Raw genomic sequence first — 25,742 nt, 5'->3', positions numbered from 1 at the left:
GAATTTTCTAAAAGGACATAATTTCACCTGATTTATCACTTCTACCGTCACATGTATGCGGTATTTTTTTCTTATTAGTGAAGATAAATACTGTTCACAATATGAAAATACACGTATAAGGCGTAGGAGTAAAAACTGTATAATGGACACTGATGGCTCTCAATTTGTTTTGATAGTTCTACCACCGTTCTTCAATTTCATAATCATTCAATTACGTTCACACAGGGCCTAAAATTCATTTGGCCGTCGGGAAACTTTGACATCATGAATCGCGGTCACTTATTACGCAGTACGTAAGTTTTGTGCGTTGAGGAAATGGATTTCGATACTCATAAACTCTATCAAAGATGAGTTAATAATTAATATTCCGTAGCCCTCACCACTAATGATGAATATTTGTCAGATATAAATATGTTTTTCTCAAATTAATTTCATTTGGAGTCAATTGAATTCGATGTAAAATAGTTATTGTGTAATCATGCGTCCGTGTTATGTCGTATTTATAATATTGAGATCCAGAGTATTTGTGAGATGAGTTATTGCTTATAATTGTGTCCATTTGCATTTTATTGCAGTTGTCTTATTGATTTCTTTGCTTGCCTTGATGGTCAATGTAAAAGTTCTATCGGAAGAAGATTGGCAGAAGATCAGTGAGTTTTATTCAGTGTCATTGATCAGGGCCGTAACTAGGGTGGGCAGGGAAGCTGCCCCGGGCTGCAACATTTAGGGGCGGCGGCAGTTTCAGGTGGGAACAAAGAACACCATTACATAATTATCGAATTTTAAAGTTGTGGGGGAGGGGTGGCAAAATAATGTTTGCCCCTTGCGGCAAAAGTCCTAGTTACGGCCCTGTCATTGATCATGGTGAACATGAATATACGCTGTTTCAAAAACAATCTTTTTAATACATAGTTTCGTTGCTTTCCCGTATTAAAGCCGTGGCCTGTATAGCTTTATCAAACTCAGTTGTAACGGCACATCGGCTATAACGTCAGTAGCAGTGAAATGTCATTTCACTACTACTAACGTCAATAGCTTACCTATTCCTGTCGCAATTCCTGTCTGATGCCGAAGGCGTATTTACGGTTTTGCCGACTGTAGACTACACGAATTTTATCACTCTTTTCCCGTTCTAGTTTAATTTTCTTGACCACTCATTCCTCGAATTCGCCGCCCTGTGGTAAAACCCACTCTCCCCTCCCGGCCTGTAAATATGCCTGTGTCTCTGAGTCCTTCTTTTGGTCACTCACATGCTTTCTTATACTTTTAGTCACTCACATGCTTGCTTGCTTGCTTACTCTTTTAGTCACTCACCTGCTTTCTTACTTACTCCTTTGGTCATTCCCATGCTCACACTCTCATGCTCACACTCTCTCCAAGTCACTCTCATGCTCACACTCTCTCCAAGTCACTCTCATGCTCACACTCTCTCCAAGTCACTCTCATGCTCACACTCTCTCTAAGTCACTCTCATGCTCACTCTCTGGGTCCTCGCATACTTACACTCTCACACACGCTCTAGGTCATTGTTTTGGTCACTCACATGCTTGCACACTGTTTCAATGACCCGCATGCTTGCGCACTGTTTCAGTTGCCCACATGCTTGCACACTGTTTTTGTCATTCACATGCTTGCGCGCGTTCTAGGTCACTCTTTTGCTCACTCATCTGCTTGTACACTGTTTTGTTCCCTCACATACTTGCAAGCTCTCCAGGCCACTCACTAACTTAGTCTCTCGCTCTCTGAGCAGAGGTGAATTCGTGGTTATAAGATTTTACCGCCCTTCTCCCATTTACAAATTGCGTTTTTTAGCCCTAATGGGCAAATTGCGTGTTATAATAAATATACGACTATACATATATAATTATAAGTTTTCTTTCAACTACTTTCCATGTTTTTCAATTCTAAAAAATACTGCATATTTTTTAAATCACTACCGATAGGCTGTAACACTATATTTTCCGCCGAATCGAAGCAATATTTGGCAACTTCTCTCACAGTTTCGGAAGAATCGGTGATATACCGTATTTCTTGTCGTAATGTACCGTACTTTGCTCGATCAAGTATGGCCACCCTAAGTACAGTATATTGAAATAACAACTTCGTACCTAGTATTTGATTGCATCTGGTTATAGTTTTCACCAAAAATATCTTGGAAAACGTCAACCTTGGTTATAACGACAAAATTGCGCGTAATCTTGAATGTCCTTACAACCAAGTTTGATTGTGAACCCTCGAAACAAATGTGGTCCGTGAAGCTAAACCTTACACGTTAAAGAGAGAAACTTTAAATGTTAAAGAGAGAAACAAAAATTTAAAAAAGAATTCAGAGCCATAAAATGGTTCAATAATAATTCGGAAGCCCTTGTTTAGGTCTGTAGAACCAGGCCCCGTTGGCCCACCCGTTAAGGGTGGATTCATACCGGCAGACATTCACCGTGTCGTATCAGACGAGGCAAACATTCTTTTACATAAAAATGTTTGTCTTCGCCGGCGAAGCCACGGTACGATAGATATGAATACGTTCATTGGTTTTATGTTAAAGAATGTTTGCCACGACACGGTGAGTGTCTACAGATGTGGATATACCCTTAGACGTCACTAATCCTTATTATTATTTGAAATGATCATTGTTGTTCTCAGTTGGAAATTTTGCACCATTAAATTTCACGGTGGCCTGCGAAGCCCATTAAGTAGCCCGGGCTTTTCAAGCGATTAAACACAACTGCTTAAAAAATTGTTTTTAGCTCTTGAGGCTAATTCAAAGCTGCTTCCTATCCAATGACTTTTTTCACCCCTAACAGTCTGTCTGAGGCAGTGATGGGCAAATTACGGCTTGTGTTCCAGATGCGGCCCGCTTAGAGCTTCTATCCGGACCGCCGCAGGTTTTAAAAATAGTATCGAATAGGCAGCCAAAAAGAAACTTTGCCCGCTTTTAAAAAAGTTTGGTCTAAGGGATTCCAATAAATTCTTTTATACATTTCCTTTACTGAATTTTTAATCAAGAACAATATCTAATGCCACGTAATATCATAACATTCTCGAAGGAAACCTGAACAGTGCGTTGAAAGCATAACATCTATTTTTATTTCGATTCTAGTGTGTTTTTCCTTTTCTTGAATGAAAACTATGTGTGGTTTATAATGAAACTGCGGCGGTTTTTTCACAAAAACCTTTTCATTATTTCGGTAATTTTTCCTAGTGTGGCTTATTTACCAGAAATGACTGTTCTTTTTCCTTCTTTTCATAAATCATCAAGTTATAATTTAATCATAACATTTTTCTCTGCATGCACTTGAATGTATCAAGTCAATTACGTATTAATAATCTGGAAGATGATTTAATAATAATAAGATTTCACACTGAGTAATTCTCTTTATATTTCATGTTCAATGTGTTACTGAAAATTGTGTTGTTTTTCATTTTTTGGGAATTTCCAAATTGTGTTGTTTTTTTCCAATGAAGGTTCTGTGGATGGTGCACTGGATGCGTTCACGAAGATTTTCATGCATTATTCTACAAAGATGTACGGCTTGAGACTTGCCTGTAAAAGAGTCGGGAAAACTTGCCAGCCTTTTCCAACGAACGAAATAAGCATTGTGGATACCATCATCGGGTGTTTCTTGTACTCCGTACTGTTCATCTTCACGCTATGGCGTAAGCGAATCATTATGAGGTTTAAGAATTTGCTTGAGAATGTCATTATTTTTGTTTAAAATTACATAGATGTTATGTTATAAAACGCAAAAACTTTACAGATTGTCGGCATAATTAAATATACAGAGTGCAATATACATGATAATGGAACTTTCCTGTGTTAAGTTTCTTTATCATGGATTAACTCACGACCTTAGAAGCATTCTTCGAATTAGAAAAAGTGTCCAAATAACGAGTAGACCTCAGATAGGTCGTTCATATTGCAAGGGGTTGTATTCAGTTGAACTTGGTTAATTCGAAGTCCAAGGTCACTGGTAAAAAAATTTGAACTATACAATTAATCTATCCTGGATCAGCAAAATGACTGCAAGTTGCAATTTAAGCATCAATATTCACATACGGCAGTAAATATCAATTATTAAAATTTGATCATCAGGTTACGAAACTGTTTTCTAAGTTTAGTAATTGATAACTCTAATTTGTCTTTCCGATACTTTCCTTACTCTTAAAATGACAATAAATAGTTTCAGATTTCGAATGGTACATCTTGATCCACAGGTTAAATAACGGAATTCCTGTCAAGTGGTAAACATTCGCGTTGCACTCCAGCTGAACAATGTTAAAAAATTTTTGCTCATAACATTCGGAGTTTTCAATACTGCGCATTTAAAAACCATTTGCTTGAAATGCGCGTATCTCATCGAATACTAAATTTCTTTACTGTATGTTTCACGCATGTGTCAAATTTTCTGTAAGTTTCGTAATAATTGGTTGAAAACTCCGCATGCTATGAAAATTGCAATTTTTATAAGAAACAATTTTTATATCTTCTCTCGTGAATATGAGTGCTATTTCCACGAAAATGCACAGAAGTAAGGTATTGCACAAAGTAAGTAAAATATTCTGTACAAGTCACAAGTCATTTATAGTATTTTATGTTACAGGGATGAAATTTATGAAAATTATGACGCAGAATCAGAATTTTTTTTTCAGCCCCTAAAAAACTCGAACGGCGAATCTGCACTGGAAAGTTTAAATCTAAGTATAATGTTAACATGTCCGAAATTACAGAACAGTGTGATGCCATAGCTCAGGGGGTTCTTAAACTTTTTTTAGCCGTGACCCAAAATAAACAACAAGAGCAGCTTCGCGACCTATGGAACTGTTAGTTTTTAGCGAACGAGAGAAATCAGTGCATTTATAACAGGATCTTAAGTGAATTCGAACAACTCATCTAGTAGTGCCCCTGCGAATCAAGTTTTGATCGGGACTCCTTGCTCAAGAATCTCTGGCTATTAGTGGATTAGAATGATTCATCTCGGACACCCCTGCGAATCAAGTTTGGTCGTGACCCATAGCTCAAGAATCCCTAGCTGCAAGAGGATTTGTACGACCTATCTCCGACGTCCCTGCGAATCGAGTTTTGTTGGATCAAAGCCTCCTAGATACTAGTACTTCCAGAAGGTTTTGTTGAGATCCATATCTCAAAAGATCCTAACTGTTAATGGATTTGAACGACTCATCTCGGAAGCCCTGTGACTCAAGTTTGGGTCGCGACCCATAGGTTAAGAACCCCTGCCATAGCTCATATGCTTAAAACTGTCAGGTGGTCATAATAAAATGGCCGCTCAGTGTATAAATAATTTAGTATGTATACAATGTGTTACAATGATAGTGATTCGTGTTTTGTCTGTCTGTTCCAGTTGCGACACCACTCCCCAACGCAAAATTGAATCTTTTTTTCTTCATGACATTCGAGCCGCGACAAAGAGGACCGATCGAGCCCGGTGAAGTAGTAGAGATGCCGTTGCCGGCCGAGAACATGATGCAGCATGGCGGAGGTGAAGGCCAAGAGCTATTGCCTGTCTTCTTTGACGACGTTGCCGATTGAAATTCCATGTCCCGACACGTGACAATACCGATCCACAAACGCGTTTATGACAATTAATATTTCTCTAATGACAAAAGAGAATGCTTCATTTATCTTTCTACGACATCACGTGCGTTGTGCCGGGTGGAAAATTTCTCAAATTATAGTCGTCTTCTCTCTGGAAAATAAATTCGATATAATTATTTTTTTCAACGTACGTCAAATAGATTTTCGTGACCGATTGATGAATTACCATATTATCTGCCGTATTCACCGTAGAGTTTCACCTGCGATCGCAGCTAAACCCTGTCGGTGAATACGGCCGTAAGAGATGTCGTTTTCCCGGCACGAAAATATACTAAGGAAATAGAATTTTCTACATGTTATGACAAAACGAATCCTTGGAAAGAAAAGTGATTTATCTCCTCCGGGAATCGGACGTGGCTCCCCTTGCATACCGAGCAAGAGTGCGCTAACCAAAGCACCAGAGATACTTTTCGTTCCCTTATAACACGCATTATTGATGTGAAGCGCTGAGCGAAAACATTTGTCTCTTCCCTTAACTACAGCAATTTCCACCCCAGGTGGTGATTAGAGATGTAAAATTCTCGATAATATTCTCATCGAGGAGAATATTCGAGAATATTCTCCGGTAGGACTACTATTATAAATAACTTGAGAATATTCTTATAAGTTCTTGATGAGAATATTCTTATAAGTTCTTGATGAGAATATTCTTATAAGTTCTTGATGAGAATATTCTTATAAGTTCTTGATGAGAATATTCTTATAAGTTCTTGATGAGAATATTCTTATAAGTTCTTGATGAGAATATTCTTATAAGTTCTTGATGAGAATATTTTCCTCTTATTTATAATATAGTTACATATAATATCCTTGGGAATATTTTTTGGAAGGACTACTTTCATAAATTACTGGGAAATATTCTTATAGAAAATAATAAGAATAATTCTGAAGTTGTTAATAATAGTCCATCCAGAGAATATTCTCCTCGATGAGTATATTCTTCAGTTATACCGAAATCTTTTCAGGGAGTATTATCAAGAATATATGTAATATAACATGTATTATAATAAATAATCTTGATAAATAACTTGAGCATAATTATTATTTTTGATAAGAATATCCTCTAGTTATTTATAATAGTAGTCCTTTGAGAGAATATTCTCTAGAATATTTTATATATTATATTATGAGAATATATATATACAATATATATAATATATTGTATATATTCTCATAAATATTCGAGAATATTCTCTGGAAGGACTATTATTAACAACTTCAGAATAATTCTTATTATTTTTTATAAGAATATTTCCCAGTAATTTATGAAAGCAGTCCTTCCAAAGAATATTCTCAAGGATATTGTAACTATAACTCTATATGTAACTATATTATAAATAACAGGAGAATATTCTCATCAAGAACTTATAAGAGAAGAATATTCTGTTCCCGTCAAGAAGATGGGTATATTGAAGTTTGTAGACACCACAATATTAAAGTTTGAAAGCAAGAAAATTAAACCAACAGGGCTGAATTGCACAACTTTTAAAGAAATGTAAATGATACAAAATTTAAGTATATGTGCATTGAAGAAAACAACAGTTCTGTATCTTAGAATGAAGGTGATTATATAAGAATAGCTTCCTTTATCAATCAACTTTGGTTTAATTTCTTTTGTTTTTTGAACTTATTCTGAAAATTTATCTAATTTTAAAATAATTTTTTTAAGGTTTTAGTCTAAAGGTATCTAAAATCTTTATAACCAAACTTTTAAAACCTCTCATCATGACCTGGAGAATATTCTGAATATTAGAATGAACAATCTAAAAGTTGTCATTGGGGGGAGGGGGGGGGGGAGATTATACCAAAAATTGTTTTGTTGTAAATGTTTCAGGCAATGAAAACTGATTCATATTTCACAACATAAATAAAATTAATAAAACAATTTAAATTATTTAAAAGAAAAATGAATATTCTCGGTTATTCTCAAATTTTTACATCCAGGGGAATATTCTCAGAATCACCTCACATATCTCTAGTGGCGCGATAGTATCAATATTTATTCCTTTATAATGGTTTGTCACTTTTTCAATCCTCCCAGCAATTGCAGCGCCGGGTATTATAGCTAGTTAATTATAAACTTAATTGCATAACACACTACAGGCCGAAGACGTAGATCTACTGATTTTGGCTGATAAAATTTTCTTTTTACCCGTTTGTTGGCTATGGGCTAAGAAATGTTATGTTATGTTGATATTACGTAACTAAAACAGGCATAATTTTTCCTTGTAGTAGTGATAAGTTTACAAAATATAGACATTCAGAGTCTGAAACGAATAGGAATGAGAGTACTTCCGTGTGCAGAGATTTTGCTGCGCAGAAAAAATTTCCTATGTTGTATGTGTGAAGTAGTAAGATATTTTTTTCATTCCGGACAGATATCGAAATTCTGTGCGCAAAGAAACAACAGGTCTGCGCAGGTGAAATTAAAGAGAATGTATCCACTATCTGGAAAATTTAAAAGGATCTTTTTGGTATCACCGAAATAAAAAAATTTATTCAGCCCTCAGGATTTTTTTTTTCTTTATTTCAGCCTCATTTTTCCGAGCAATTTGCTAGGACCACATGATTTTAGGCCCTCCGATGAGGGCTTCCCCCCCCCCCTCCCCCCGGATGCTGATTCATCATTTGGTGGCCTGTGGGCTCTTTAAAAATTTGGCCACAATCATTCATTTATTCTAGTCTAGTTTTCTTGACTGCTCATTCCCCAAAATTAGCCACCCCGTATTATAGCCTGCTTAGCCCCTTCCCCCAATACCGTAACTATGTATGTGTTACTATCTTTCGGTCGTTCACATGCTTTCACACCCTCTAGGTCACTGTTTTCGCCCCTCGCTCACCGGGTCATTCTTTTGGTCACGCATACTTGCACACTGTTTTGGTCAATCACATGCTTCCACATTCTCTAGGTTAGTCATCCAAATGGTCTGGATTTTTTTTAAACGTGGCACTGTCTCGTTAAATTTCAAAACAAAGATCAGCTTTGCGAATATCAGCAACAAGCAAGTTTTCTTTTCTGGAATCCGGGATATTTAAAAGATCCGTGGCATTTGATCAGGTGGAACCCCCCCCCCCCCAACAAAAAAAACTGCCACGGAACCAAGTTGTTACGCGGAACACCAGTTGCATGCTCTAGTCATCCTGCGTACAATTTTAACAGTTAAACGATATGTTGATGACATCCTCCGACCGGTCGTGTTATCCTTCATTGCACGTCATCCTGGGGCAATTTTCCAAAAAGATAATGGCATGCCAAATACGGCTCGCATACCTCTGGACTACCTGCTGCTATTGATACCATCAAGATCACCGGACCTTTCGCCAATCAAACACGTATGGGACATGGTAGGCTGCCAGATTCGGCACCTCAAAATGTCGCAGATCTGGAGCAACAATTGATGAAAGCTTGGCAGAATGTATCGCAAGATGAGATTAGGAATCGTTATCACTCCTTATTACATCGACGCATACAAGCATGTATCGCCGCCAGGGGGGGGGGGGGGGTGTGTTTCACCAATTACTGATTTGAACATTCAAAGTGCAATTGCTAGCTATTGATGGATCCTACAGTTCGAATTTTTAATAATTTCATTATCTGGTATGAGCTTTACACATATTTAATTTCTCTTTCTTTATGGTGCTTCGTTTTTTTTCGCCAAAGAGCGTAGGCCTATATATGGTATAACATTTTAAATACATTGGTATAAAACAGTGCTTCCCAAAGGGGGCAATATCGCCCCCGGTGAACGATGGAATGGTCCAAGGGGGCGATAGAACCAACTGATTTAACATAGGATCCTATGGGTTTACTTGACTTGGGGGGCGATGAGAGGAAAAAATTTCTGATGAAGGGGGCGATGGAACAAAAAGTTTGGGAGACTAAGGTATAAAATAAGGTGTCTCTGAGGTTCAACTGTTTGATTCCGGAATTTTCATCAATTTCGGAATTATTTCTTCCTTTTATTGTGAATTTTCAGTTCTGAGACGCTGGAATTATATCTTCCAATTACTTATCATTTTTAACTCATCGATTCTAAATTTCCATCAGATCATCGGGCATTAATTTTCAATAGTTTTCAAAAATTATTTCTTTCATCAGTTTAAAATTTTTTTCACAGTTCTGAATTTTCATCGATACAAAATTTTCATTAATTTTTAATGTAAATTTACATTTAGTTGTATCTATATTTTCTTATTAATTGATATTTTTCAGCATTCTCCTGCAATGCATGAATGCATGAATGTTTAGAGATGCCCCACCTCCTACGAAATACATATATAAAATCCGGCTAAGGGCCCTTTCACACGGAGCGGATGCGGATGCGGGTCAGAAGAAGTTTTAACAATTGGAATATACTGCGCCTTTCAGACGAGCCGAAAAATCTCCGCACCTAGGAAATGTTCATGCGGGTCCGGACGTCGTCCGCATGTGTCAAAACCTAAGTGCGGGCTCCGCATCCGCACATAGAAGTTTTGACAATAGGTTTATTCGGGGCTATTCAGACGATGCGGATGCGGAGCGAATTCGTCCGCATCTTTGGGTACTTTTTGAAGGTGATTTTTCACGGAATTTTTTTTAATTATTTGCCATAATGATAAAATGACCATCATAAAACACCATATGATGGTCCCTGCTCATTAATATAATGTACCTACATACGTCTATCCCTTTGTTTCGTTCTGAGATTGAGATATAGCAACTTTAACTGCCTTTTGTCCATACTTTACAATTTTATACAATAAAACCTGCCAACAACGGCCACTGACGGAACAAAAATGATAAGCCGTTCTGTGCATTACGAATATTTAATTGACTACATACTTTAATAACTTTTAAATTTAATTTAAAAATTTTAATTTTTTTCTTTTTAAATTTTTTAAATTATTTAAAAAATATAAATATCTGAAATATTATTTTAAATATTTGTTATTTTTTTAAATTTTTAATCTGTTAATTTTTTTAAACTTTAAAAAAAATACTTTTATTAAACAACGTTATCCACGTACGACGTTCACTCAGGGCCGGATTAAGTCGTTTGAAGACCCTAGCGCTTGAATATTTTTGGTGGTTCCCCCCGAATACCTACAAGTATATTTTACTCGATATTCAGCCTATAAACTGAAGAAATTAAATTTTATATTTCAGAAGTGACTAATCTAAGGATGGGATTTCACTCTAAAAGGTTTATGAAAGTTATTTTATAAAACTTGAAAAAAGCAACTAATAAATTTATCGGTTGCATTTGCTCTAATGCAACCGATAAATTTATTAGTTGCTTTTTTTTTAATAATTGTTATAAAATTTTTATAGTGTAATCCGGCCGGGATTATACTATAAAGTTTTATAAAAGAACTTTTATGAAAGTTGAAAAATTCAACCAATAGGCGCATCGGTTGCATTCCAGAAAATGCAACCGGTGCACACACACACGCACGCACACACATTTTGCATTCAAAAAATTCAACCAATAAGATAATATTGGTTGAATTTTTCACGTTTTATCAAAGAGCTTTTACAAAACTTTTATAGTGTAATCCCGGCCTAAGGCTGGTATTACACTATAAAACTTGAAAAATGTAATCAATAAACACATCTGTTACATTCGAGCGAACTTAACTGATCGGCCTATCGGTTGCATTTTTCAAGTTTTATAAACTAACTTTTATAAAACTTTTATACTGTAATCCCGGCCTAAGACAGAATTGTGATGTGAATATTTCTAAGCACAGACATTTTGAACGTTCCCACCCCTCCCCTTTTTTTCTACTTGCAAATTCTTTGATATCTCCTGAATTTTTTTTTTAGGAACATATTAGTTTCGGATGTTTTTGGATTGGATTTTTCGAACATTGGATGTTTTCGGAATTTTTCTTTCATATTTTTCCGGAAAGACAGATTTGTTTTCAAAATCTTTTGAAAATATTTTAAGACATTTTCTCCCATCGACTACTTGTGAGGATCGGAATGAAGATATCTTTATTCCCATATTCTATGTGGCTCTAGACTAAACCACCAAAGAATACCTCTAGGCTGCATATGGGCACTGAATCAGGGGTGAAGGAGAAAAACAGTTACAAAAATTGCGAAAAAATAGTTTTTATGCACGAATTTCAACCTAAAGATGCGGGCGAAACACCCGCATCTTCAGTGCTCGTGTGAAAGGGTATGCGGACCCGCTTCCGCATCCGCGTCCGCATCCGCATCCGCTCCGTGTGAAAGGGGCCTAAGGAGCCCCGAAATTATATTCGCACAGGGACAAGGGCGGCCCTGGGATGTTCCGACCTGATCGTGATGAAAACAAGATTGATTTTTCACGCGTTGATATTCCTCATTGAATTCCACGTTGATATTCCTCGTTGATTTCCTACAACTTTCGTAGCGGGAAGGAATTTTGCCGTTCTTGTTACGCAAAGGAAAGGTTTTTTGTGTTGATCACCAATCACCAACTCATCAAGAAAAATATCGGCGAATTCCTTCCCACGACGTGATAAAAGAAAAAAAGTGTCATGAATTGTGAAATTTCACACCTCAGTAATCCTTTCTTCTTCTAAAAAAAGCTTCATCACATGTCAGGGTAAAGGATAATTGATGGACGCACTTTTCTTCTTTGTTTGGCTTCCAAAACAAGAGAAAAAACTCATTTGCTTTTATGAGCGCTGTCATGTGAAAAGAACTCAAATTGAAAATCTGCTTAGTATTTCGGCCACCGTGCACAATTTGTTAAAAAAAATTGTACAATGATAAATGAGTTATAAGACCCCCGAAAAAACGAGAAGAATCTTTCTATTCTTAAACGCATACATGCATTCTCATACCATGTGCCGCAGGCCAAATAAAGCCCTCCAAGTCGTCTGATGCTGCCCGTGACCTCAAATCAAATTTTGTGAGAATGAACTGAGTGGCACATTTCCAGATCAATAAAAAGTGACCAGCATTGCATTTTCACGTAACATGAGCGACCCGCGGCATATTTACAGATCACTTGAGTGAACCGCGGCATAGTTCCAGAGCACTTAAGTGGCAAGCAGAAGTTACAGATCAAGCAAATGACCCGCGGCGGTGTTCCAGAGCACTCTATTGGAACGTGGCAGCCGCGCATAATTGCGGCACTTTTATAGATCTCTTAAGTGACCGACTGCACATTCACAGATCACATAAATGACCTGTTATACTGTTCCAGAGCACTTCAGTTACCCGCGGCGAAGATTCAGATCACTAAAGAATTTAACGGCACATTTCCGAATCACTCAAGTGCCCCACGCAGGGCCACAACTGGTGGGAGAGCAGCCAGGTGGGGTCTGGTGTCCCGGGCGCTGGACTAGAAGGGGGCGCCGAATTCCCCTTTCAACTGTTCCTTCCAAATAGCACGGGGGGGGGGGGTGAGGAAATGCGTTCTTGCTATCTAGTTGCGGATCTGGGATCGCGGCATATTTGCAGATCATAGTGGCCCAGTTCCAGAATACTTGAGACTTGCGGTACGTTTATAGATCACTTGAGTGACCTGTGGTGCTGTTCCACAGATCACTTAGTAAAGTGGTCAGCGACACGTTTTGAAATCAATGAAGTTTCCCGCTCTCTCTTAAAGGTTGAACACCCTTGCCTAAACGAATGTTAATGCATAATACTCTTGAATTCTCATGCGTTTCATGTCGCAAAAAAGTAACCCATTCAAAAGAGCAGCTGATCCTAAGATAGGTATTACCAAATTTTTCACGCTCGTGGCACCCGTGGAAAATTTAAAATATCTGATACCGAAACACAGGCGGTACCCCAAAGTGCCTTGATACAGTTTTCAAGAATCGCAAGCCTTATTGCTAGACTGTCATTAAATTTTGACGTGAATACGTCTTTTAAATCATCTGACTATACTGGGGGCAGTTTCGTGGCGAAATTCTTTAAACGCTCGTATTTCAGAAGTGCCCAACGCAATGGTATCGCTAGATGTACATTGCAATGGTGCATTCAATGATATCACTCCGGTTTTAATACATCTTCCCGTCTGGGCACCAGGCGCCACTTCTAGAGCGCTTCACGACGAAAATAGACGACTTTGATATCGTTTGTTAGATATTATAAAGACGAAGCGATGATAATGACATAATTTCAAATATGTCATATGGGGGGCCATTCAAGTATTACGTAAGCAGATTTTCAGCCATTTTTGACCCCGCCCCCCCTTGTCAGCAAAAGTCAGCAAAACACTGCACCCCCCCTCCCCTCCCCCCTCCCCCATCAGCAGCTTAGAATATTTCATATCTTCAGAAAGGGATGATTTATGACGTAAGCAACCTTCAAACCCCCTCCTCTCCTCAATGCTGACGTAATACTTGAATGACCCCAAATTATGGCAGTACTTACCACGCGATTCAAGGCACAAAATACTTATTCACGTTAAAACTGGCGACCGTGTGTCTATGACACAGCCTACCCGATTGTTTTTTTTATTCCCCAAGGTATCTCTCATGTCGCTCCTGATCTCACAGCATACCCTTCGTGAATCACTACTCTAAAACATTGATATATTTTAAAATGCTCGAGGCATCCTTGGGAATGAGACTAGCATTTTGCAAGTATCTTGTATATCCTCTGCTCACGAGACCGACTTACAATCTCATGGCACCCTTGGGCATTGCACATTGTTTGGGATTTCCTACTCTCTAGGTGCAAAAGTTTTTATTTAGCGCTCCATCAAAGAACCCCTGGGTAGACACTAATCGGTACCATGGAAACCCCCCCCCCCCCCCGGTGCTGTGCTAGTCATTTGCAATATGTATTCCATTCTGATTTAAGCTTTATTATGAAACACGTCCTAGCAGTCCTTAGATAGTACCTCTTGCAGTGGTCTGTGAACTTTAAAGCTTTTTTAGCAATTTCAGGCTATCTTTAGGTTAGGGGACCCCTATTTGTCTCAGGGGGGGGGGGGGGAGTTGAGATGCAGATGAAGTGATTTCAAGAACCTATGAAGTATTACGGAAGTTACAGGTGGAAAAAGATCATACTCCACCAGTGACTAGTTTTGCTCTTTACTAGTGGGCTAACTAGAAAGCCTGGTGGGCATTTTTGCGCACACACACACACACTCACAAAACTTACCACAGGGTATCGCTGTATCGGGATTTCACTATACCGGCAAGTCTTTAGGCGGCTTATGAATTATAGAATTATAACTCCCATGTAACTCTCACATTGAAGAAAAACTAGGAACAGCAGGAGGAAATTCAGTTTTGAATTTCCCGCCTTTTCGTTCTCCTTCATTTCAAAAGATAGCTGAATTATAATTTGCTCTAAAATGAGGCAATCCATAGGCACTTAGATAATAGAAAACGGAGATCCTATTGTACACCTTCCATGTTGTTGTTGTTATTATGCGTATTTTCTTTTGCCTTTTTGGTGATTGTTGTGCTATAATGTACTTGTGGGTGGATACTGGGAAATCTTCAGGTGAGACGTAGGACTCTCATCATCGCCCACACGAGAGGGTGTTGCTTTTTTTCAGTGATACGTAATTGTCTTGGAGCAAACCAACGGACATATTCTTGAAGAACTTTCAAGAAATGATTCATGCTTCCGGTGAAAGCAATTTATGTTTTTGTTATGAAATCATAAATGAGTACAAACAACCGCCATCCATTTAGCTTATTCTAATATCAACAGATTTTTACCTTACCAGGACTCGACAATCTAAAAAAAAAAAAAATTCGGAGCCAAGGATAGTTTTTTCCCCAGAAAAAACCGTCGTAAATAATGTTTATTAGACTTTTCCGAGACTAAATAACCCCTTTTCATGTTGGAAGACAGACACACATCATTATGAAATCAAACAATTTTGTGCCATTGTCAGACTTTGGTGACTATAAAATCATTATTGTTGCTTAAAATTTTCTCTTTATTTGATTGCTAATTTAAAGTCTGACAATGGCACAAAACTTTTTGATTTCATAATGATGTGTGTCTGTCTTCCAACATGAAAAGGGGCTATTTAGTCTCGGAAAAGTCTAAAAATATTATTTACGACGGTTTTTCTGGGGGGGGGGGGGGGAACTATCCTTGGCTCCGAAAAAATTTATCTGGCGCCCACCATAGTGACATAGGATTTGTTAAGCCCTGCAGTAGATTAAGAATAATTTCAGTTTTTGCCCCATTACTCATTTATATAAAATAACGAAAATGCATAATACAACACCACAATTAGAAAAATACGCATGTAACTTACCGATTTCCAGAAATTTTCCTTATTTTAACGTGTAGTTTCTCGTCCGTTGTTCTTAGCTTTGGTAACCTAGCTTTATGACGTAAAAGAGCACTCATACAGCTAGATAACCAAAGAAAATAACAACGTTACAAGGTATTCTTCAGTGATTTTTTTTTTTTTTTTTTGGCACTGTAGTTGTCTTGATTTCGGACGTTCACCAAACGCTGATCCTTAGCTCGGATATATTCTATATATGACACGCATAATACAATAGTGTATTTCATGATTCTTTTTCTTCATTGATGGATAACATAGGCAATACGTTTTACAACTAATTTTATGTAATTAATAAGCTTTTCGAGGCCGTTGTCAATTGAGAAAGTTTTTCGGAGTAAAATGCCGTCATCGGTACGAATCGATTTTTTTTTTCCTGAATGTATTGTTCCCAACGCTAGTGATTGACATCATCAGAATGGTGCCAGGAGGAAAATAAGCTTAAACCGACGACACGTGAACCAAGATAGACACTGAGACTTATCTCTTAATGTCTTCCATCGTATTTGTTTTTTTGTGAGAACATCCAAATAAGTATTTGCTGGAATTTGTTATGTCCAATGGTTGTAAGCCAGATTCCCCAGGGTCGTCTCAACTGACTAGGAGTCTTCGTGATGAGATTTTGCTTTCGACAGGGATACACCCTTACCCGACGCGGGGCCTGGTGTGAAAATAATAGCGGAGAGATATACGGGGTTTCCCTCGTGTTCCGTGTCGGCTCAATGGAAGAGGGAACAGGACCCTCGAATCAAACCGAATTATTGAAGGTTTTTTATAAATTCTGGAATTATTTCTTTCATAAATTCTGAATGTTCATTAACTTTAGTGTTGATCTATGCTTTTGTGGGTGAATTATATCTAATATTTTCTGTGTTCATATTCTTAAGCATTTGTGTGCGTGGTGGGGCCCTGTGCGGCCGCACCCATCACACACCCGTAAGAGTGGCTTTGGTTTCCGAGTGTATGATAATTAGGTAGGCATGCAGTTTCAGCTAGGTAGGGCCCGAGTACATAACTTTGCTATAGGTCGCGTATATCCTGTGCTATTCCTTGGTGCACGGGAACGACTAAGAACTTGCTACGCCACACTGAATGATTGTACGCACGTAGTCGTTTTTGACAATAAACTTTGAAATTTGCACCATTGGCCCTCGTGAGAAATTGCACATATTCCCCCGGGTATATATAGGTCAGGAATCACTGCTACATAAACTATTTTAAGCGTATCTTATTGATTAATTAATTAATTAATTTTATTTATTATTAGTCCTCGAATAATCGGCTTGCGAAATCAAAAAAAAAAAGCACCAGTTAAATTTCTAAGGATCAAAGTATTTTTTTCTAAGATAAACGACCAAAATAGTTTTTTATGCTTTTTCGGGCCTATAGGTAACCTTTTCCTATTTTGGTGGAGACGCTGATATAAAGGACGTGATGACCACTTCCATTTACAACACAATTACAATGAAAATTTAAAAAGAAGTTATTGTATATCATAATATATATTTACGTGAATGGAAACAATTACATTCGGAAATTACGATGTGTTACCCCGTTCCCTTCACGTTACATCTTCCATCTTTTGTGAATTTTTAAAAAAAAACGGATGCCTCTTACTTTCAACATGATTCAGAGAAATTATTCCACGTGGCATTTTACGGCACGTACATGCTCCGGCCGTGAACTGAAACTGTCTCAGACGAACACCTTTTTCTAATGAAAGCCAGACAAATAAATTGCCCGCGAGTCACACAAATCCACTCGACGCTTTCCTGCAAACATAGATATCACAGATAAGTAGAAAGAAGCCCATTTCGTTCACGGTGGTTGCATGGGCATTTTGTATGTAAAAAGAAATAAATATGTTCGTTATATATATAGAGAGAGAGAGCACCATTAAGCTGAGCTTCCACGTGTTGCATAAGCCTACATCTTAAACATTGGGCGTGTTTCTTAAACGGTACAAAAACGAGTAATTTGATATGATAGTGAGTTTGCACCACCGTCCAGACACAAAACATGTTTTCTTTTTGTTCAAATACGAATCAGTCTAATATCGAAAGTAGCTTATTACGACTGCAATCGGCGTATTTCGATGATTAATGACAATGATAATTCAATTCATGTTTCTTTCGAGACGTACTTTGTTAGACGAGCTCATTAAACGTATAAAAGATACAGGCGTAATGGCGGTAGGGAGAGAGGTTCCCCCCCCCCATTCCGCCATATTATAAGGCGTGCCTGGAATATTAGCGGTGCATTTCCTTCGACGATATTACATTTGTAAAGGGTTGAGAAAATATGGAGCTTTTCTTTTCTCTTGGTCGTTCAACGTCACTCTGATTTCGTTAATTCGAAACGGCACAATCTGGACGAAATCTTAAATTAGTTTACAGTAATTATGAAGAAGAAAAAATTGTTAATACCAGACATATCATCTAAAAATATAGGATGTTTCGGCTATCTTGAGAATTTTACAGGTGTTTCTCATGCTTGAAAAAGAAGCATCATGAAATCGATGCACAGAATATTTACTCGAGCTTAGGCATCTTGCGCCAATCTATAACAGTGTTTCTCAAAGTGGGCAATATAATATCATCCCCCTGGTAGGCGATGGAAAGGTCCAAGGGGGCGATAGAAGTCACGGGTATAACATAGGATCCTATGGGTTCACTTTAGTTGGGGGTGATGAGAGAAAAATTTCTCTGAAGAAGGGGGCGATGGAACAAAAAGTTTGGGAAACTATGATCTATAATATCTGAATCAGAGTTCCCAACAAAACCTGCTTGATCATTTCCCTGGACAGAAGCAGCGCCGTCTTAAAGCATGGGCCCGAGGGCTTCCAAGTGAAGAAGGGCCTCTCAAAAAATGAGTTCTGGTTGAAATTTTCGAGAATTTTTCTGCTAGGGCCTCAGAAAAATCAATTAGCCCGGGGGCCCATGACACTCTTTTAAGACGGCCTTGACCAGAAGGAAGAAATACTGTTAAATTAATTTAAAATCGTAACCTTCAAAATTTTGAATTTTCGTTTTTCGCGCCGAGAGAGAAAGAGTGTCAGTTTTTTTCCCCCCTACGCAGAAATTTTCCGACTTTTACCAAATACTAGCTTTAATACTCGGCGCTGCCCGGGTTTTCCTCAATTACTGAAAAGTGACAAACCATTATAAAGGGGTAAACTATTCTACATAATACTGGAAGCATTAAAGAAGTGACAAACCATTGTAAAAGCATATGCGCGTCGGAAACGCATCGCTATGGAACCACTGTAATCTAAGTAAACAATCCGAAAGTGATTGCTGAGGCTAATCAACCATTGTTGTCCGGCAGTTTTTCGCCCATTTCGGGCATTTGCCCTGGTCTGACGAACTTTTAAAGTAGCCTGTCATTCATTCCGGGCTCTTCAACATCTCTGACAAAAGTCGGTGATGCCTTTAGGAGCTGCGCCGTGCATTTTTCAGAAACACTGCCCTAGACTAAGAGTTAGCCTCTAGCCCTAGCCTCTTTTTTTGTGTTCCACAGGGTAGAAACAATTAGTTGACTGTTTTCTCATCCAAGCTCAAGGAAGTCTATGTGAACCAACTGGTGAGGACCACTGCCCTCGCCTAGGGTATATAAGCCCCTGTCAGCAGGGGGGGGGGGACTTGGGGGGTCTAGTCCCCCACCCCTAAATGTGAGAAAATGACCGAAAAAAGGAAAAAGATGGCTAAATCTATTGTTCTATCACTTTGGTCCCCCCTCCGAAATGAAAGTGGTCCCCCTCCCCCTGAACGAAATTTCTGGCTACGCCCTTGCCTGTCAGTATATTTTAAGAGGGGTCTATCCAGACTTTTTTTTTGTAGGGTCTATATCATAGTTTCCCAAACTTTTTATTCCATCGCCCCCTTCTTCAGAAATATTTTTCTCTCATCGCCCCCAACTCAAGTGAACCCATAGGATCCTATGTTAAATCCGTAGCTTCTATCGCCCCCCTGGACCATTCCATCGCCCACCAGGGGGCGATATTGCCCACTTTGGTCTATATGAAAATTTTCCTTATTTTTGTGAGAATGTTCATTAATTTTGTAAAAGTAAGTACTTTTACGGAGAGCGAAACAATCTAGTTAATTTATCACAAAAGAAATGCTAAATTTATGGATTCGTTAATTTGTATTTTGTGTACGGTTTGTTTTTCAGATCCCGAATTTCGTGATGAGTTCAGAAACCGACTCAAATGTCGACTGGAGAGACCTCCGAATATGTGAGATTCATTTTTGATATTACATATCTATGAATCATTTTAATTTAGCTATGGCCCTTTTTTAGTTGTAAGTGAAATGGAATACTTATCAATACATTTCAATCTTGTTTTAGGACTCTCAATATTCTACGGCCCAGTACGCCTGCACCCATTTGCTCCTACTTAAATCCAGCTCTGCATATATATAGATGTCGGATGCAGTTAATGTTCAGAAAAAAATCGCTGAATATGATCTAAGCTAAATTAAGTGCATAATGAACAGTAGTGAGTTTAAAGGCACAACAGCTGGTCGCTTCACAATTAATGTGCAGACATTTGCAGGTGACATCATCGAGTAGGCTTAACCATGACTTGTATTGTAGTCAATATTTCACGCAAAGTTAGTGAAAACATTCAACGATAGATTCATAAAAAACAACCTTTTATGATTCATTCATTTATCAATCTATTAGCCTTTCGGCTTTCACGTTTTTAAAATCAATTTTAAGAATTGCGACGTTTACGACGCCTACGTTAATTTTTGTTTCTTATAAACACAATCTCCAACCAAGTTATTTCCGAATATTATAATTTTACATCCAAATGCCGACTAATTAAATAGCATTTCAACTTGTATTCAAAGACTGGTTTCTGAGCATTTGGCAAGCATTTTCTGACAAATAATTGCTGGTAAAATCCAAGAACATTAATTACGTGAAAATTTACTACTTTGGGAAAGGGTGGCACTGAAGTTCGACAAAAAAAAATTCCGTGCTTACGTCAAGAATTTTTTACAAAATAACAAGGAAACGAGAAATATCTATAAAAAATTAACAAGTATTCTCAAAACATAGCAATCTATTTATCAAGAGATATACACGGAAACATACGCACATGTTTCTCAGATAACCTTTTTTTTAGAAGAAAAATATACGTGTTAAGAGCCCATAAGTCTATTAGTAAGATACAAAATCAATTCTACGCATAAATAACGTATAGCTTTATATTCTTAAAACTCATTCAAAGTCGACAAACTTTATGAAGTCATTACGTAAGAGAAAAATGACAAACGTTTCAGAATTGTTTCTGTTACATCAGTTTATATCCCCCTTTGCTTTCCTCCTGATTATTCCTCAGTTATGACCATTCTAAAAAATGCTATCGGAATAAAAAGAGAATAAATATGTAGAAAGAAAATAAAATCCATTTCGAAGTTAAATTACGCGCGACTTATGGAGCTAGAATTTTTCACCGCCAGACATACTTTTTCACCCCCGCGTTTTCTTATAAGCATTTTCCCGCCGTAATGCTGGATAACAATTTTTTTTTTCATTCTTATATATATGTGTGTGTATATTATTTTTAACTCGAATCTGACTTCAAGGGCGACCGACTTCCAACAATAAATGTCGATTCGGATGTGTTGGAAAGGGACAGTGGAGTAGACAAAAGAGAGAAAAATCAGTGACCCAGAGAAGAAAGAGTATGTGCATTTATTTTTTACCTATTTTATCATCATCATATGTATGTATGTATACGCGTATATACAGTCAATACTTCGAGTTCCATCATGATCACCGCCACAGCTGAGTACCCAACAGAACAATAGGTGGTCTGGCAGAGATAACAGACGCACACATACCAAAAAATAAAATAAAAGATAGTTCAAGCAAACAGCTACAGACAGGTAAGGCAAGAAATAAAAATAAAAACGCATCTATACGGCCATGGCGTAAACGTTCTGAACAATCCGGCAGTAACGCGGCACGACTTGCTGATGAATAAAAAAATATAAAAAAAGCAAATAAAAACGTTATATCCCTTCTATTATTGTTTTCATGTTGTGTGTGTGTGTGTGTGTTTCTGGTTCCATTCAACGTCCTTAGAAATCTGGGAAAGCCATCTCTGGTACGAGACATCGATACTACTATTATTAAGGAACTCTATACAGTGATACCTCTGCTAACGATCGCCACGAGTTACGAATTTTTCGGCCAACGAACATTTTTCCGAGGTTATTCTACCTCGGCTAACAAAGACTTTAGTTAATGTGTGGATGCATGCGCTAACATAAAGCAGACGCGTAGTAAGTTAAACTTCCATGCCAATTGAAATTATTCCAATGAGTAACTAAATGTAACTTGAGCCAGCTTGATCTATTTCCACCTCTAGTTAACTTTCCCCATACACCTCTATTTCCTTTTTAAGATAGATTTAGAAAATGTATTTTTTTTTTTTTTAATTAATTCAAAAAAAGCCTTAGACTTGAATGGTTTTCGTGGATACGATAAAGACTCTTGTACGGTACCAAACTGAAAAATCTGGACATTCTAGGAACTTATCTTTTCCTTTCATCTGTATAAGTGTGATAGAGAAATGAGCTGACTATTGTATATCGTTTATCATACCCCTTACAGACATTTTTTTTCACTATGGCTCCCGAACCCTACTTCATAGCGTACGTACATAGTGTAAAATAAAAATGCGTTCAGTATTTTCATTTTCCTTTTGAATCAGTGGTTCTCGTTTTTGTCACCCGCGGCTCCTTTGCCGAACTCATGGTTCTTCTGCGGCACCCCAGAATAGTTTGGTGGATATTTTTCCGTACAAAACAGACATTTCGAAGCGTAAATAGGCATACCCACACAAATCAATATTTTCAGCTCGCCGTGACTCCTCTGACAAAGGTTGGCGATGCCCCAAAGAGCCACGACACACACTTTGAGAAACACTGCTTTAAATTCTCCTTCATCTAATTGTGAAGTTGTTTATCTCAGTTCCGATCAATATGTCTTTTTTACATTGCTTCTAAATATTTCATGAGAATAATATTCAAATTTTGCGCCTTTCCTGGAACGAATTGAATCATTTTTCACAGAAACATATGGGAAATCGCGTTTCGGCTAACAAAGATTTCAGCTTACGAATGCGATTCTGGAACGAATTGTCTTCGTTAGCCGAGGTGTCTCACTGTATTGTTCTTTTTTTTTTTTTCTTCTTTTCAGGAACGTACTTTTCTTTTTCTCATATAAACCTTTCGGTTTGAACGATAATAATGAGAGAAATTCGTAATTATTATTTTTCAGTTTTGTTTTCTAACGTTAAATGAAAAATACGAGAAAATTATCAAAAAATATAGAATTTTTCAGGAATTAATAAACTATTAACATTTTCAGAAACTTTTAAATGAGGGGAAATTTTTGATGTTTTACCATTATAAATAATAATGACGATAAATGCAGATAGTTTATATTGATTTGCGTACGGTTGGAGAGAAATTTATGATTCTGCGAAAAGGTGCCCTTTGATCGGGGTTTTCAACCTTTCTCGAATCTCGCGAGAACTTCCTTCCTATATCCATCATCAAACAAAAGCACCCCTTAAGGCAACTTTGTCATATACATGCATGAAAAATCTACGTTATATTGCAATTCTTGAATGCAATTTTTACAGTGTTTAATTGAAGCATTAATCAAGCTCGCGAGCACAAAATCAGACACAAGCTTTGAGCATTCTTGATGCTCCGGGGTAGCACCAGGTTGAAGATGGGTGCCTTCGATATTCGAATAGTTTGCACTTTGTTTCGACGATAGTACTCAGGATAAAATTCCCGTAAATTATTTATTCATTTTTATACGCATTTATAATGTTTAATTTTGTAGGGGGAGGCTGAGACCACCCCCCTTCCAATAATTTATGAAAAAACAATGCAATGTGCCCTCTCTCTCTCCCTCCCCTGCGTACGCGCTTGAGTCCCGTATATACAGGACGGCCAGCAACTTTCAGTTCCCCCCCCCCCCACCCACCCTGTTTTCTTCACGTCAGCACCTCTGGATTATACTGCATATTAATATTAAAACAAATTATCATTATTTACTTGATATTTTTCTATTTTTAAATTTTGAAACAGGAGAGAATTTCCAGTGTATGTGAGAACCCGGGTCCCCGCAGCTGACAAGAGACAGCTATATTACTAACACTCATTATCTCAATCTTATTTTTTTCAAGTTTTTTACTGTGTTATTTACTTGATAAATCTTAAAATTTAGAAAAGAGCCTCGATAAAAGAAAAAAAAACCTGTTGGGAGAGGAAGTACTATTATAATTTCGGTATTTCTTTTTATGAGGTTATATGAAGTATTTTAATGAGTATTTAATGAGTAATTTTAATAAGTAAGATGAAGTATTTAACTGAGTATTGTACAGTAATTCAATAACACGACATTTATTCTTACCGAGTGAATACAAAATCAACGAAGCTAAATTCAACTCGGTATTGATATACCAAAACACCATATTGAATATTGGATATTTCGTACTGGATCAAACAACAGGTGGTTTGATAAAAATATTCGAAATGGGCATTTCTTTATAATATACTTTACACATAGCGATTATTGATCTTTAGTCTTCTGTTTATCAAAAACACTATTGAAAAACCCTTAGACATTACAGACGTTGCTAATAAGTTTTACCAACAAAAAAAATTTGAGACATTTTTAAAATTAGAATCAGTAAATAATCGATAACATTTTTGCTTCTTAGATTGCCACCTTAATACTTAAAAATTAGTACAAATACTTATACTTTACTTATACTATACTTATACTTTATCTTCCCCAATTCATGTAAGACATGTCTTACGAAAATGCTAATTGCATTCTTAATTTTCGGACCAGAGACATGAAAATCTATTCCATTAATTTTTCTAATTAGTGACTTTTATTGGACTATTGTAAGATAATTTCCATCAGAAATACAAAATTACTTTACAACACAATAATGGGAATCATTAAAAATCCATTTCAAAGCATTGAAATATAGAAGAAAATTTCCATGATAATTCATTGTTTTTTTTCTTAAGAAATGTTTTATTCTCGTTATACAGATGTCCTATAAGTGCTAATGTGGTTTATCTCATCAACCATCTGTCATAGAGGTATGATTCCAATTTAAAAAAGAATGCTCAAAATTCATTCAAAAATTATCCTGTACCAGTTTTCAGAGTGGGAAGGCAGTGTCACAAAATAAAAAAAATCCAAATTTTCATGCGGCCCCTTGCTCTGTAACTTCCAATTAGAAAGTTGTTGCCCTGTCTTATCTTAGACCAAAAAAATCCCATACTGCTGATATTTAACTGATTTATTCACCGAGATATTTTTCCCTCATTTTCATGCCGCCCTTTCCCAACTTCCTCCGATTTTTGAATTCGAATATCTCAGCGAATATTACAGTAAGAAACATAGGATCACTTTTGTTGGACTCGGAAAGAATAGTCCAACAACTTTCTAATTGGAAGTTAGAGGACAAGGGAACCGTATAAAAATTTAGATTTTTTTATTTTATTTTGCGACACACAGTATTTTTCCTCTCAATACTAGCACAGGGTCATTTTTTAACACATTTTGAGCATTTTTTTTTAAATTGGAACCACACCTTCACAACCAACCGTGGATTAGATAAAGGTCGTCGCATTAGCACTTACAAGACACCCTGTATCTGTATGTATAAATTTAAAATTAAAATTTATATTAAATTTAACGTCCTATTTTGTTACCGACTAATTACAGCATTATTATTCTCTATAAATTCCAGTGAAAAATTCTAGATCTGATCAATTTATAGAACTGAATTATTTTCGTTTCTACGATAAAAATTTGAAAAC

The 25,742-nt window shown here is 37.1% G+C and overlaps 1 protein-coding gene and 1 long non-coding RNA gene across 2 annotated transcripts in view; one reads left to right on the top strand and one right to left on the bottom strand.

Annotated features, from left to right (window-relative positions):
• Positions 1 to 581: 581 nt before the first annotated feature.
• LOC149078774 (uncharacterized) lies at positions 582 to 5,888 on the top strand. Its single transcript, XM_089240510.1, has 3 exons — positions 582 to 650; positions 3,466 to 3,657; positions 5,361 to 5,888. Exons 1-3 carry the CDS (start codon positions 605 to 607, stop codon positions 5,546 to 5,548), a joined length of 426 nt encoding a protein of 141 aa, XP_089096636.1. The 5' UTR covers positions 582 to 604; the 3' UTR covers positions 5,549 to 5,888.
• Positions 3,559 to 25,742, bottom strand: part of LOC149078773 (uncharacterized) — a 40,443-nt gene continuing 18,259 nt past the window's right edge. The window contains exon 3 of the long non-coding RNA XR_016193833.1: positions 3,559 to 3,650. This is a non-coding gene — a long non-coding RNA (uncharacterized LOC149078773). The remainder of the gene's footprint in view (positions 3,651 to 25,742) is intronic.

Source organism: Pholcus phalangioides, unplaced genomic scaffold (genome assembly GCF_987345545.1).
Source record: "Pholcus phalangioides strain wild (caught in Gottingen) unplaced genomic scaffold, Ppha-v1.0 ptg000013l_1, whole genome shotgun sequence".
Taxonomy (NCBI): domain Eukaryota; kingdom Metazoa; phylum Arthropoda; class Arachnida; order Araneae; family Pholcidae; genus Pholcus; species Pholcus phalangioides.
This window is presented reverse-complemented; position numbering and strand designations above follow the sequence as displayed.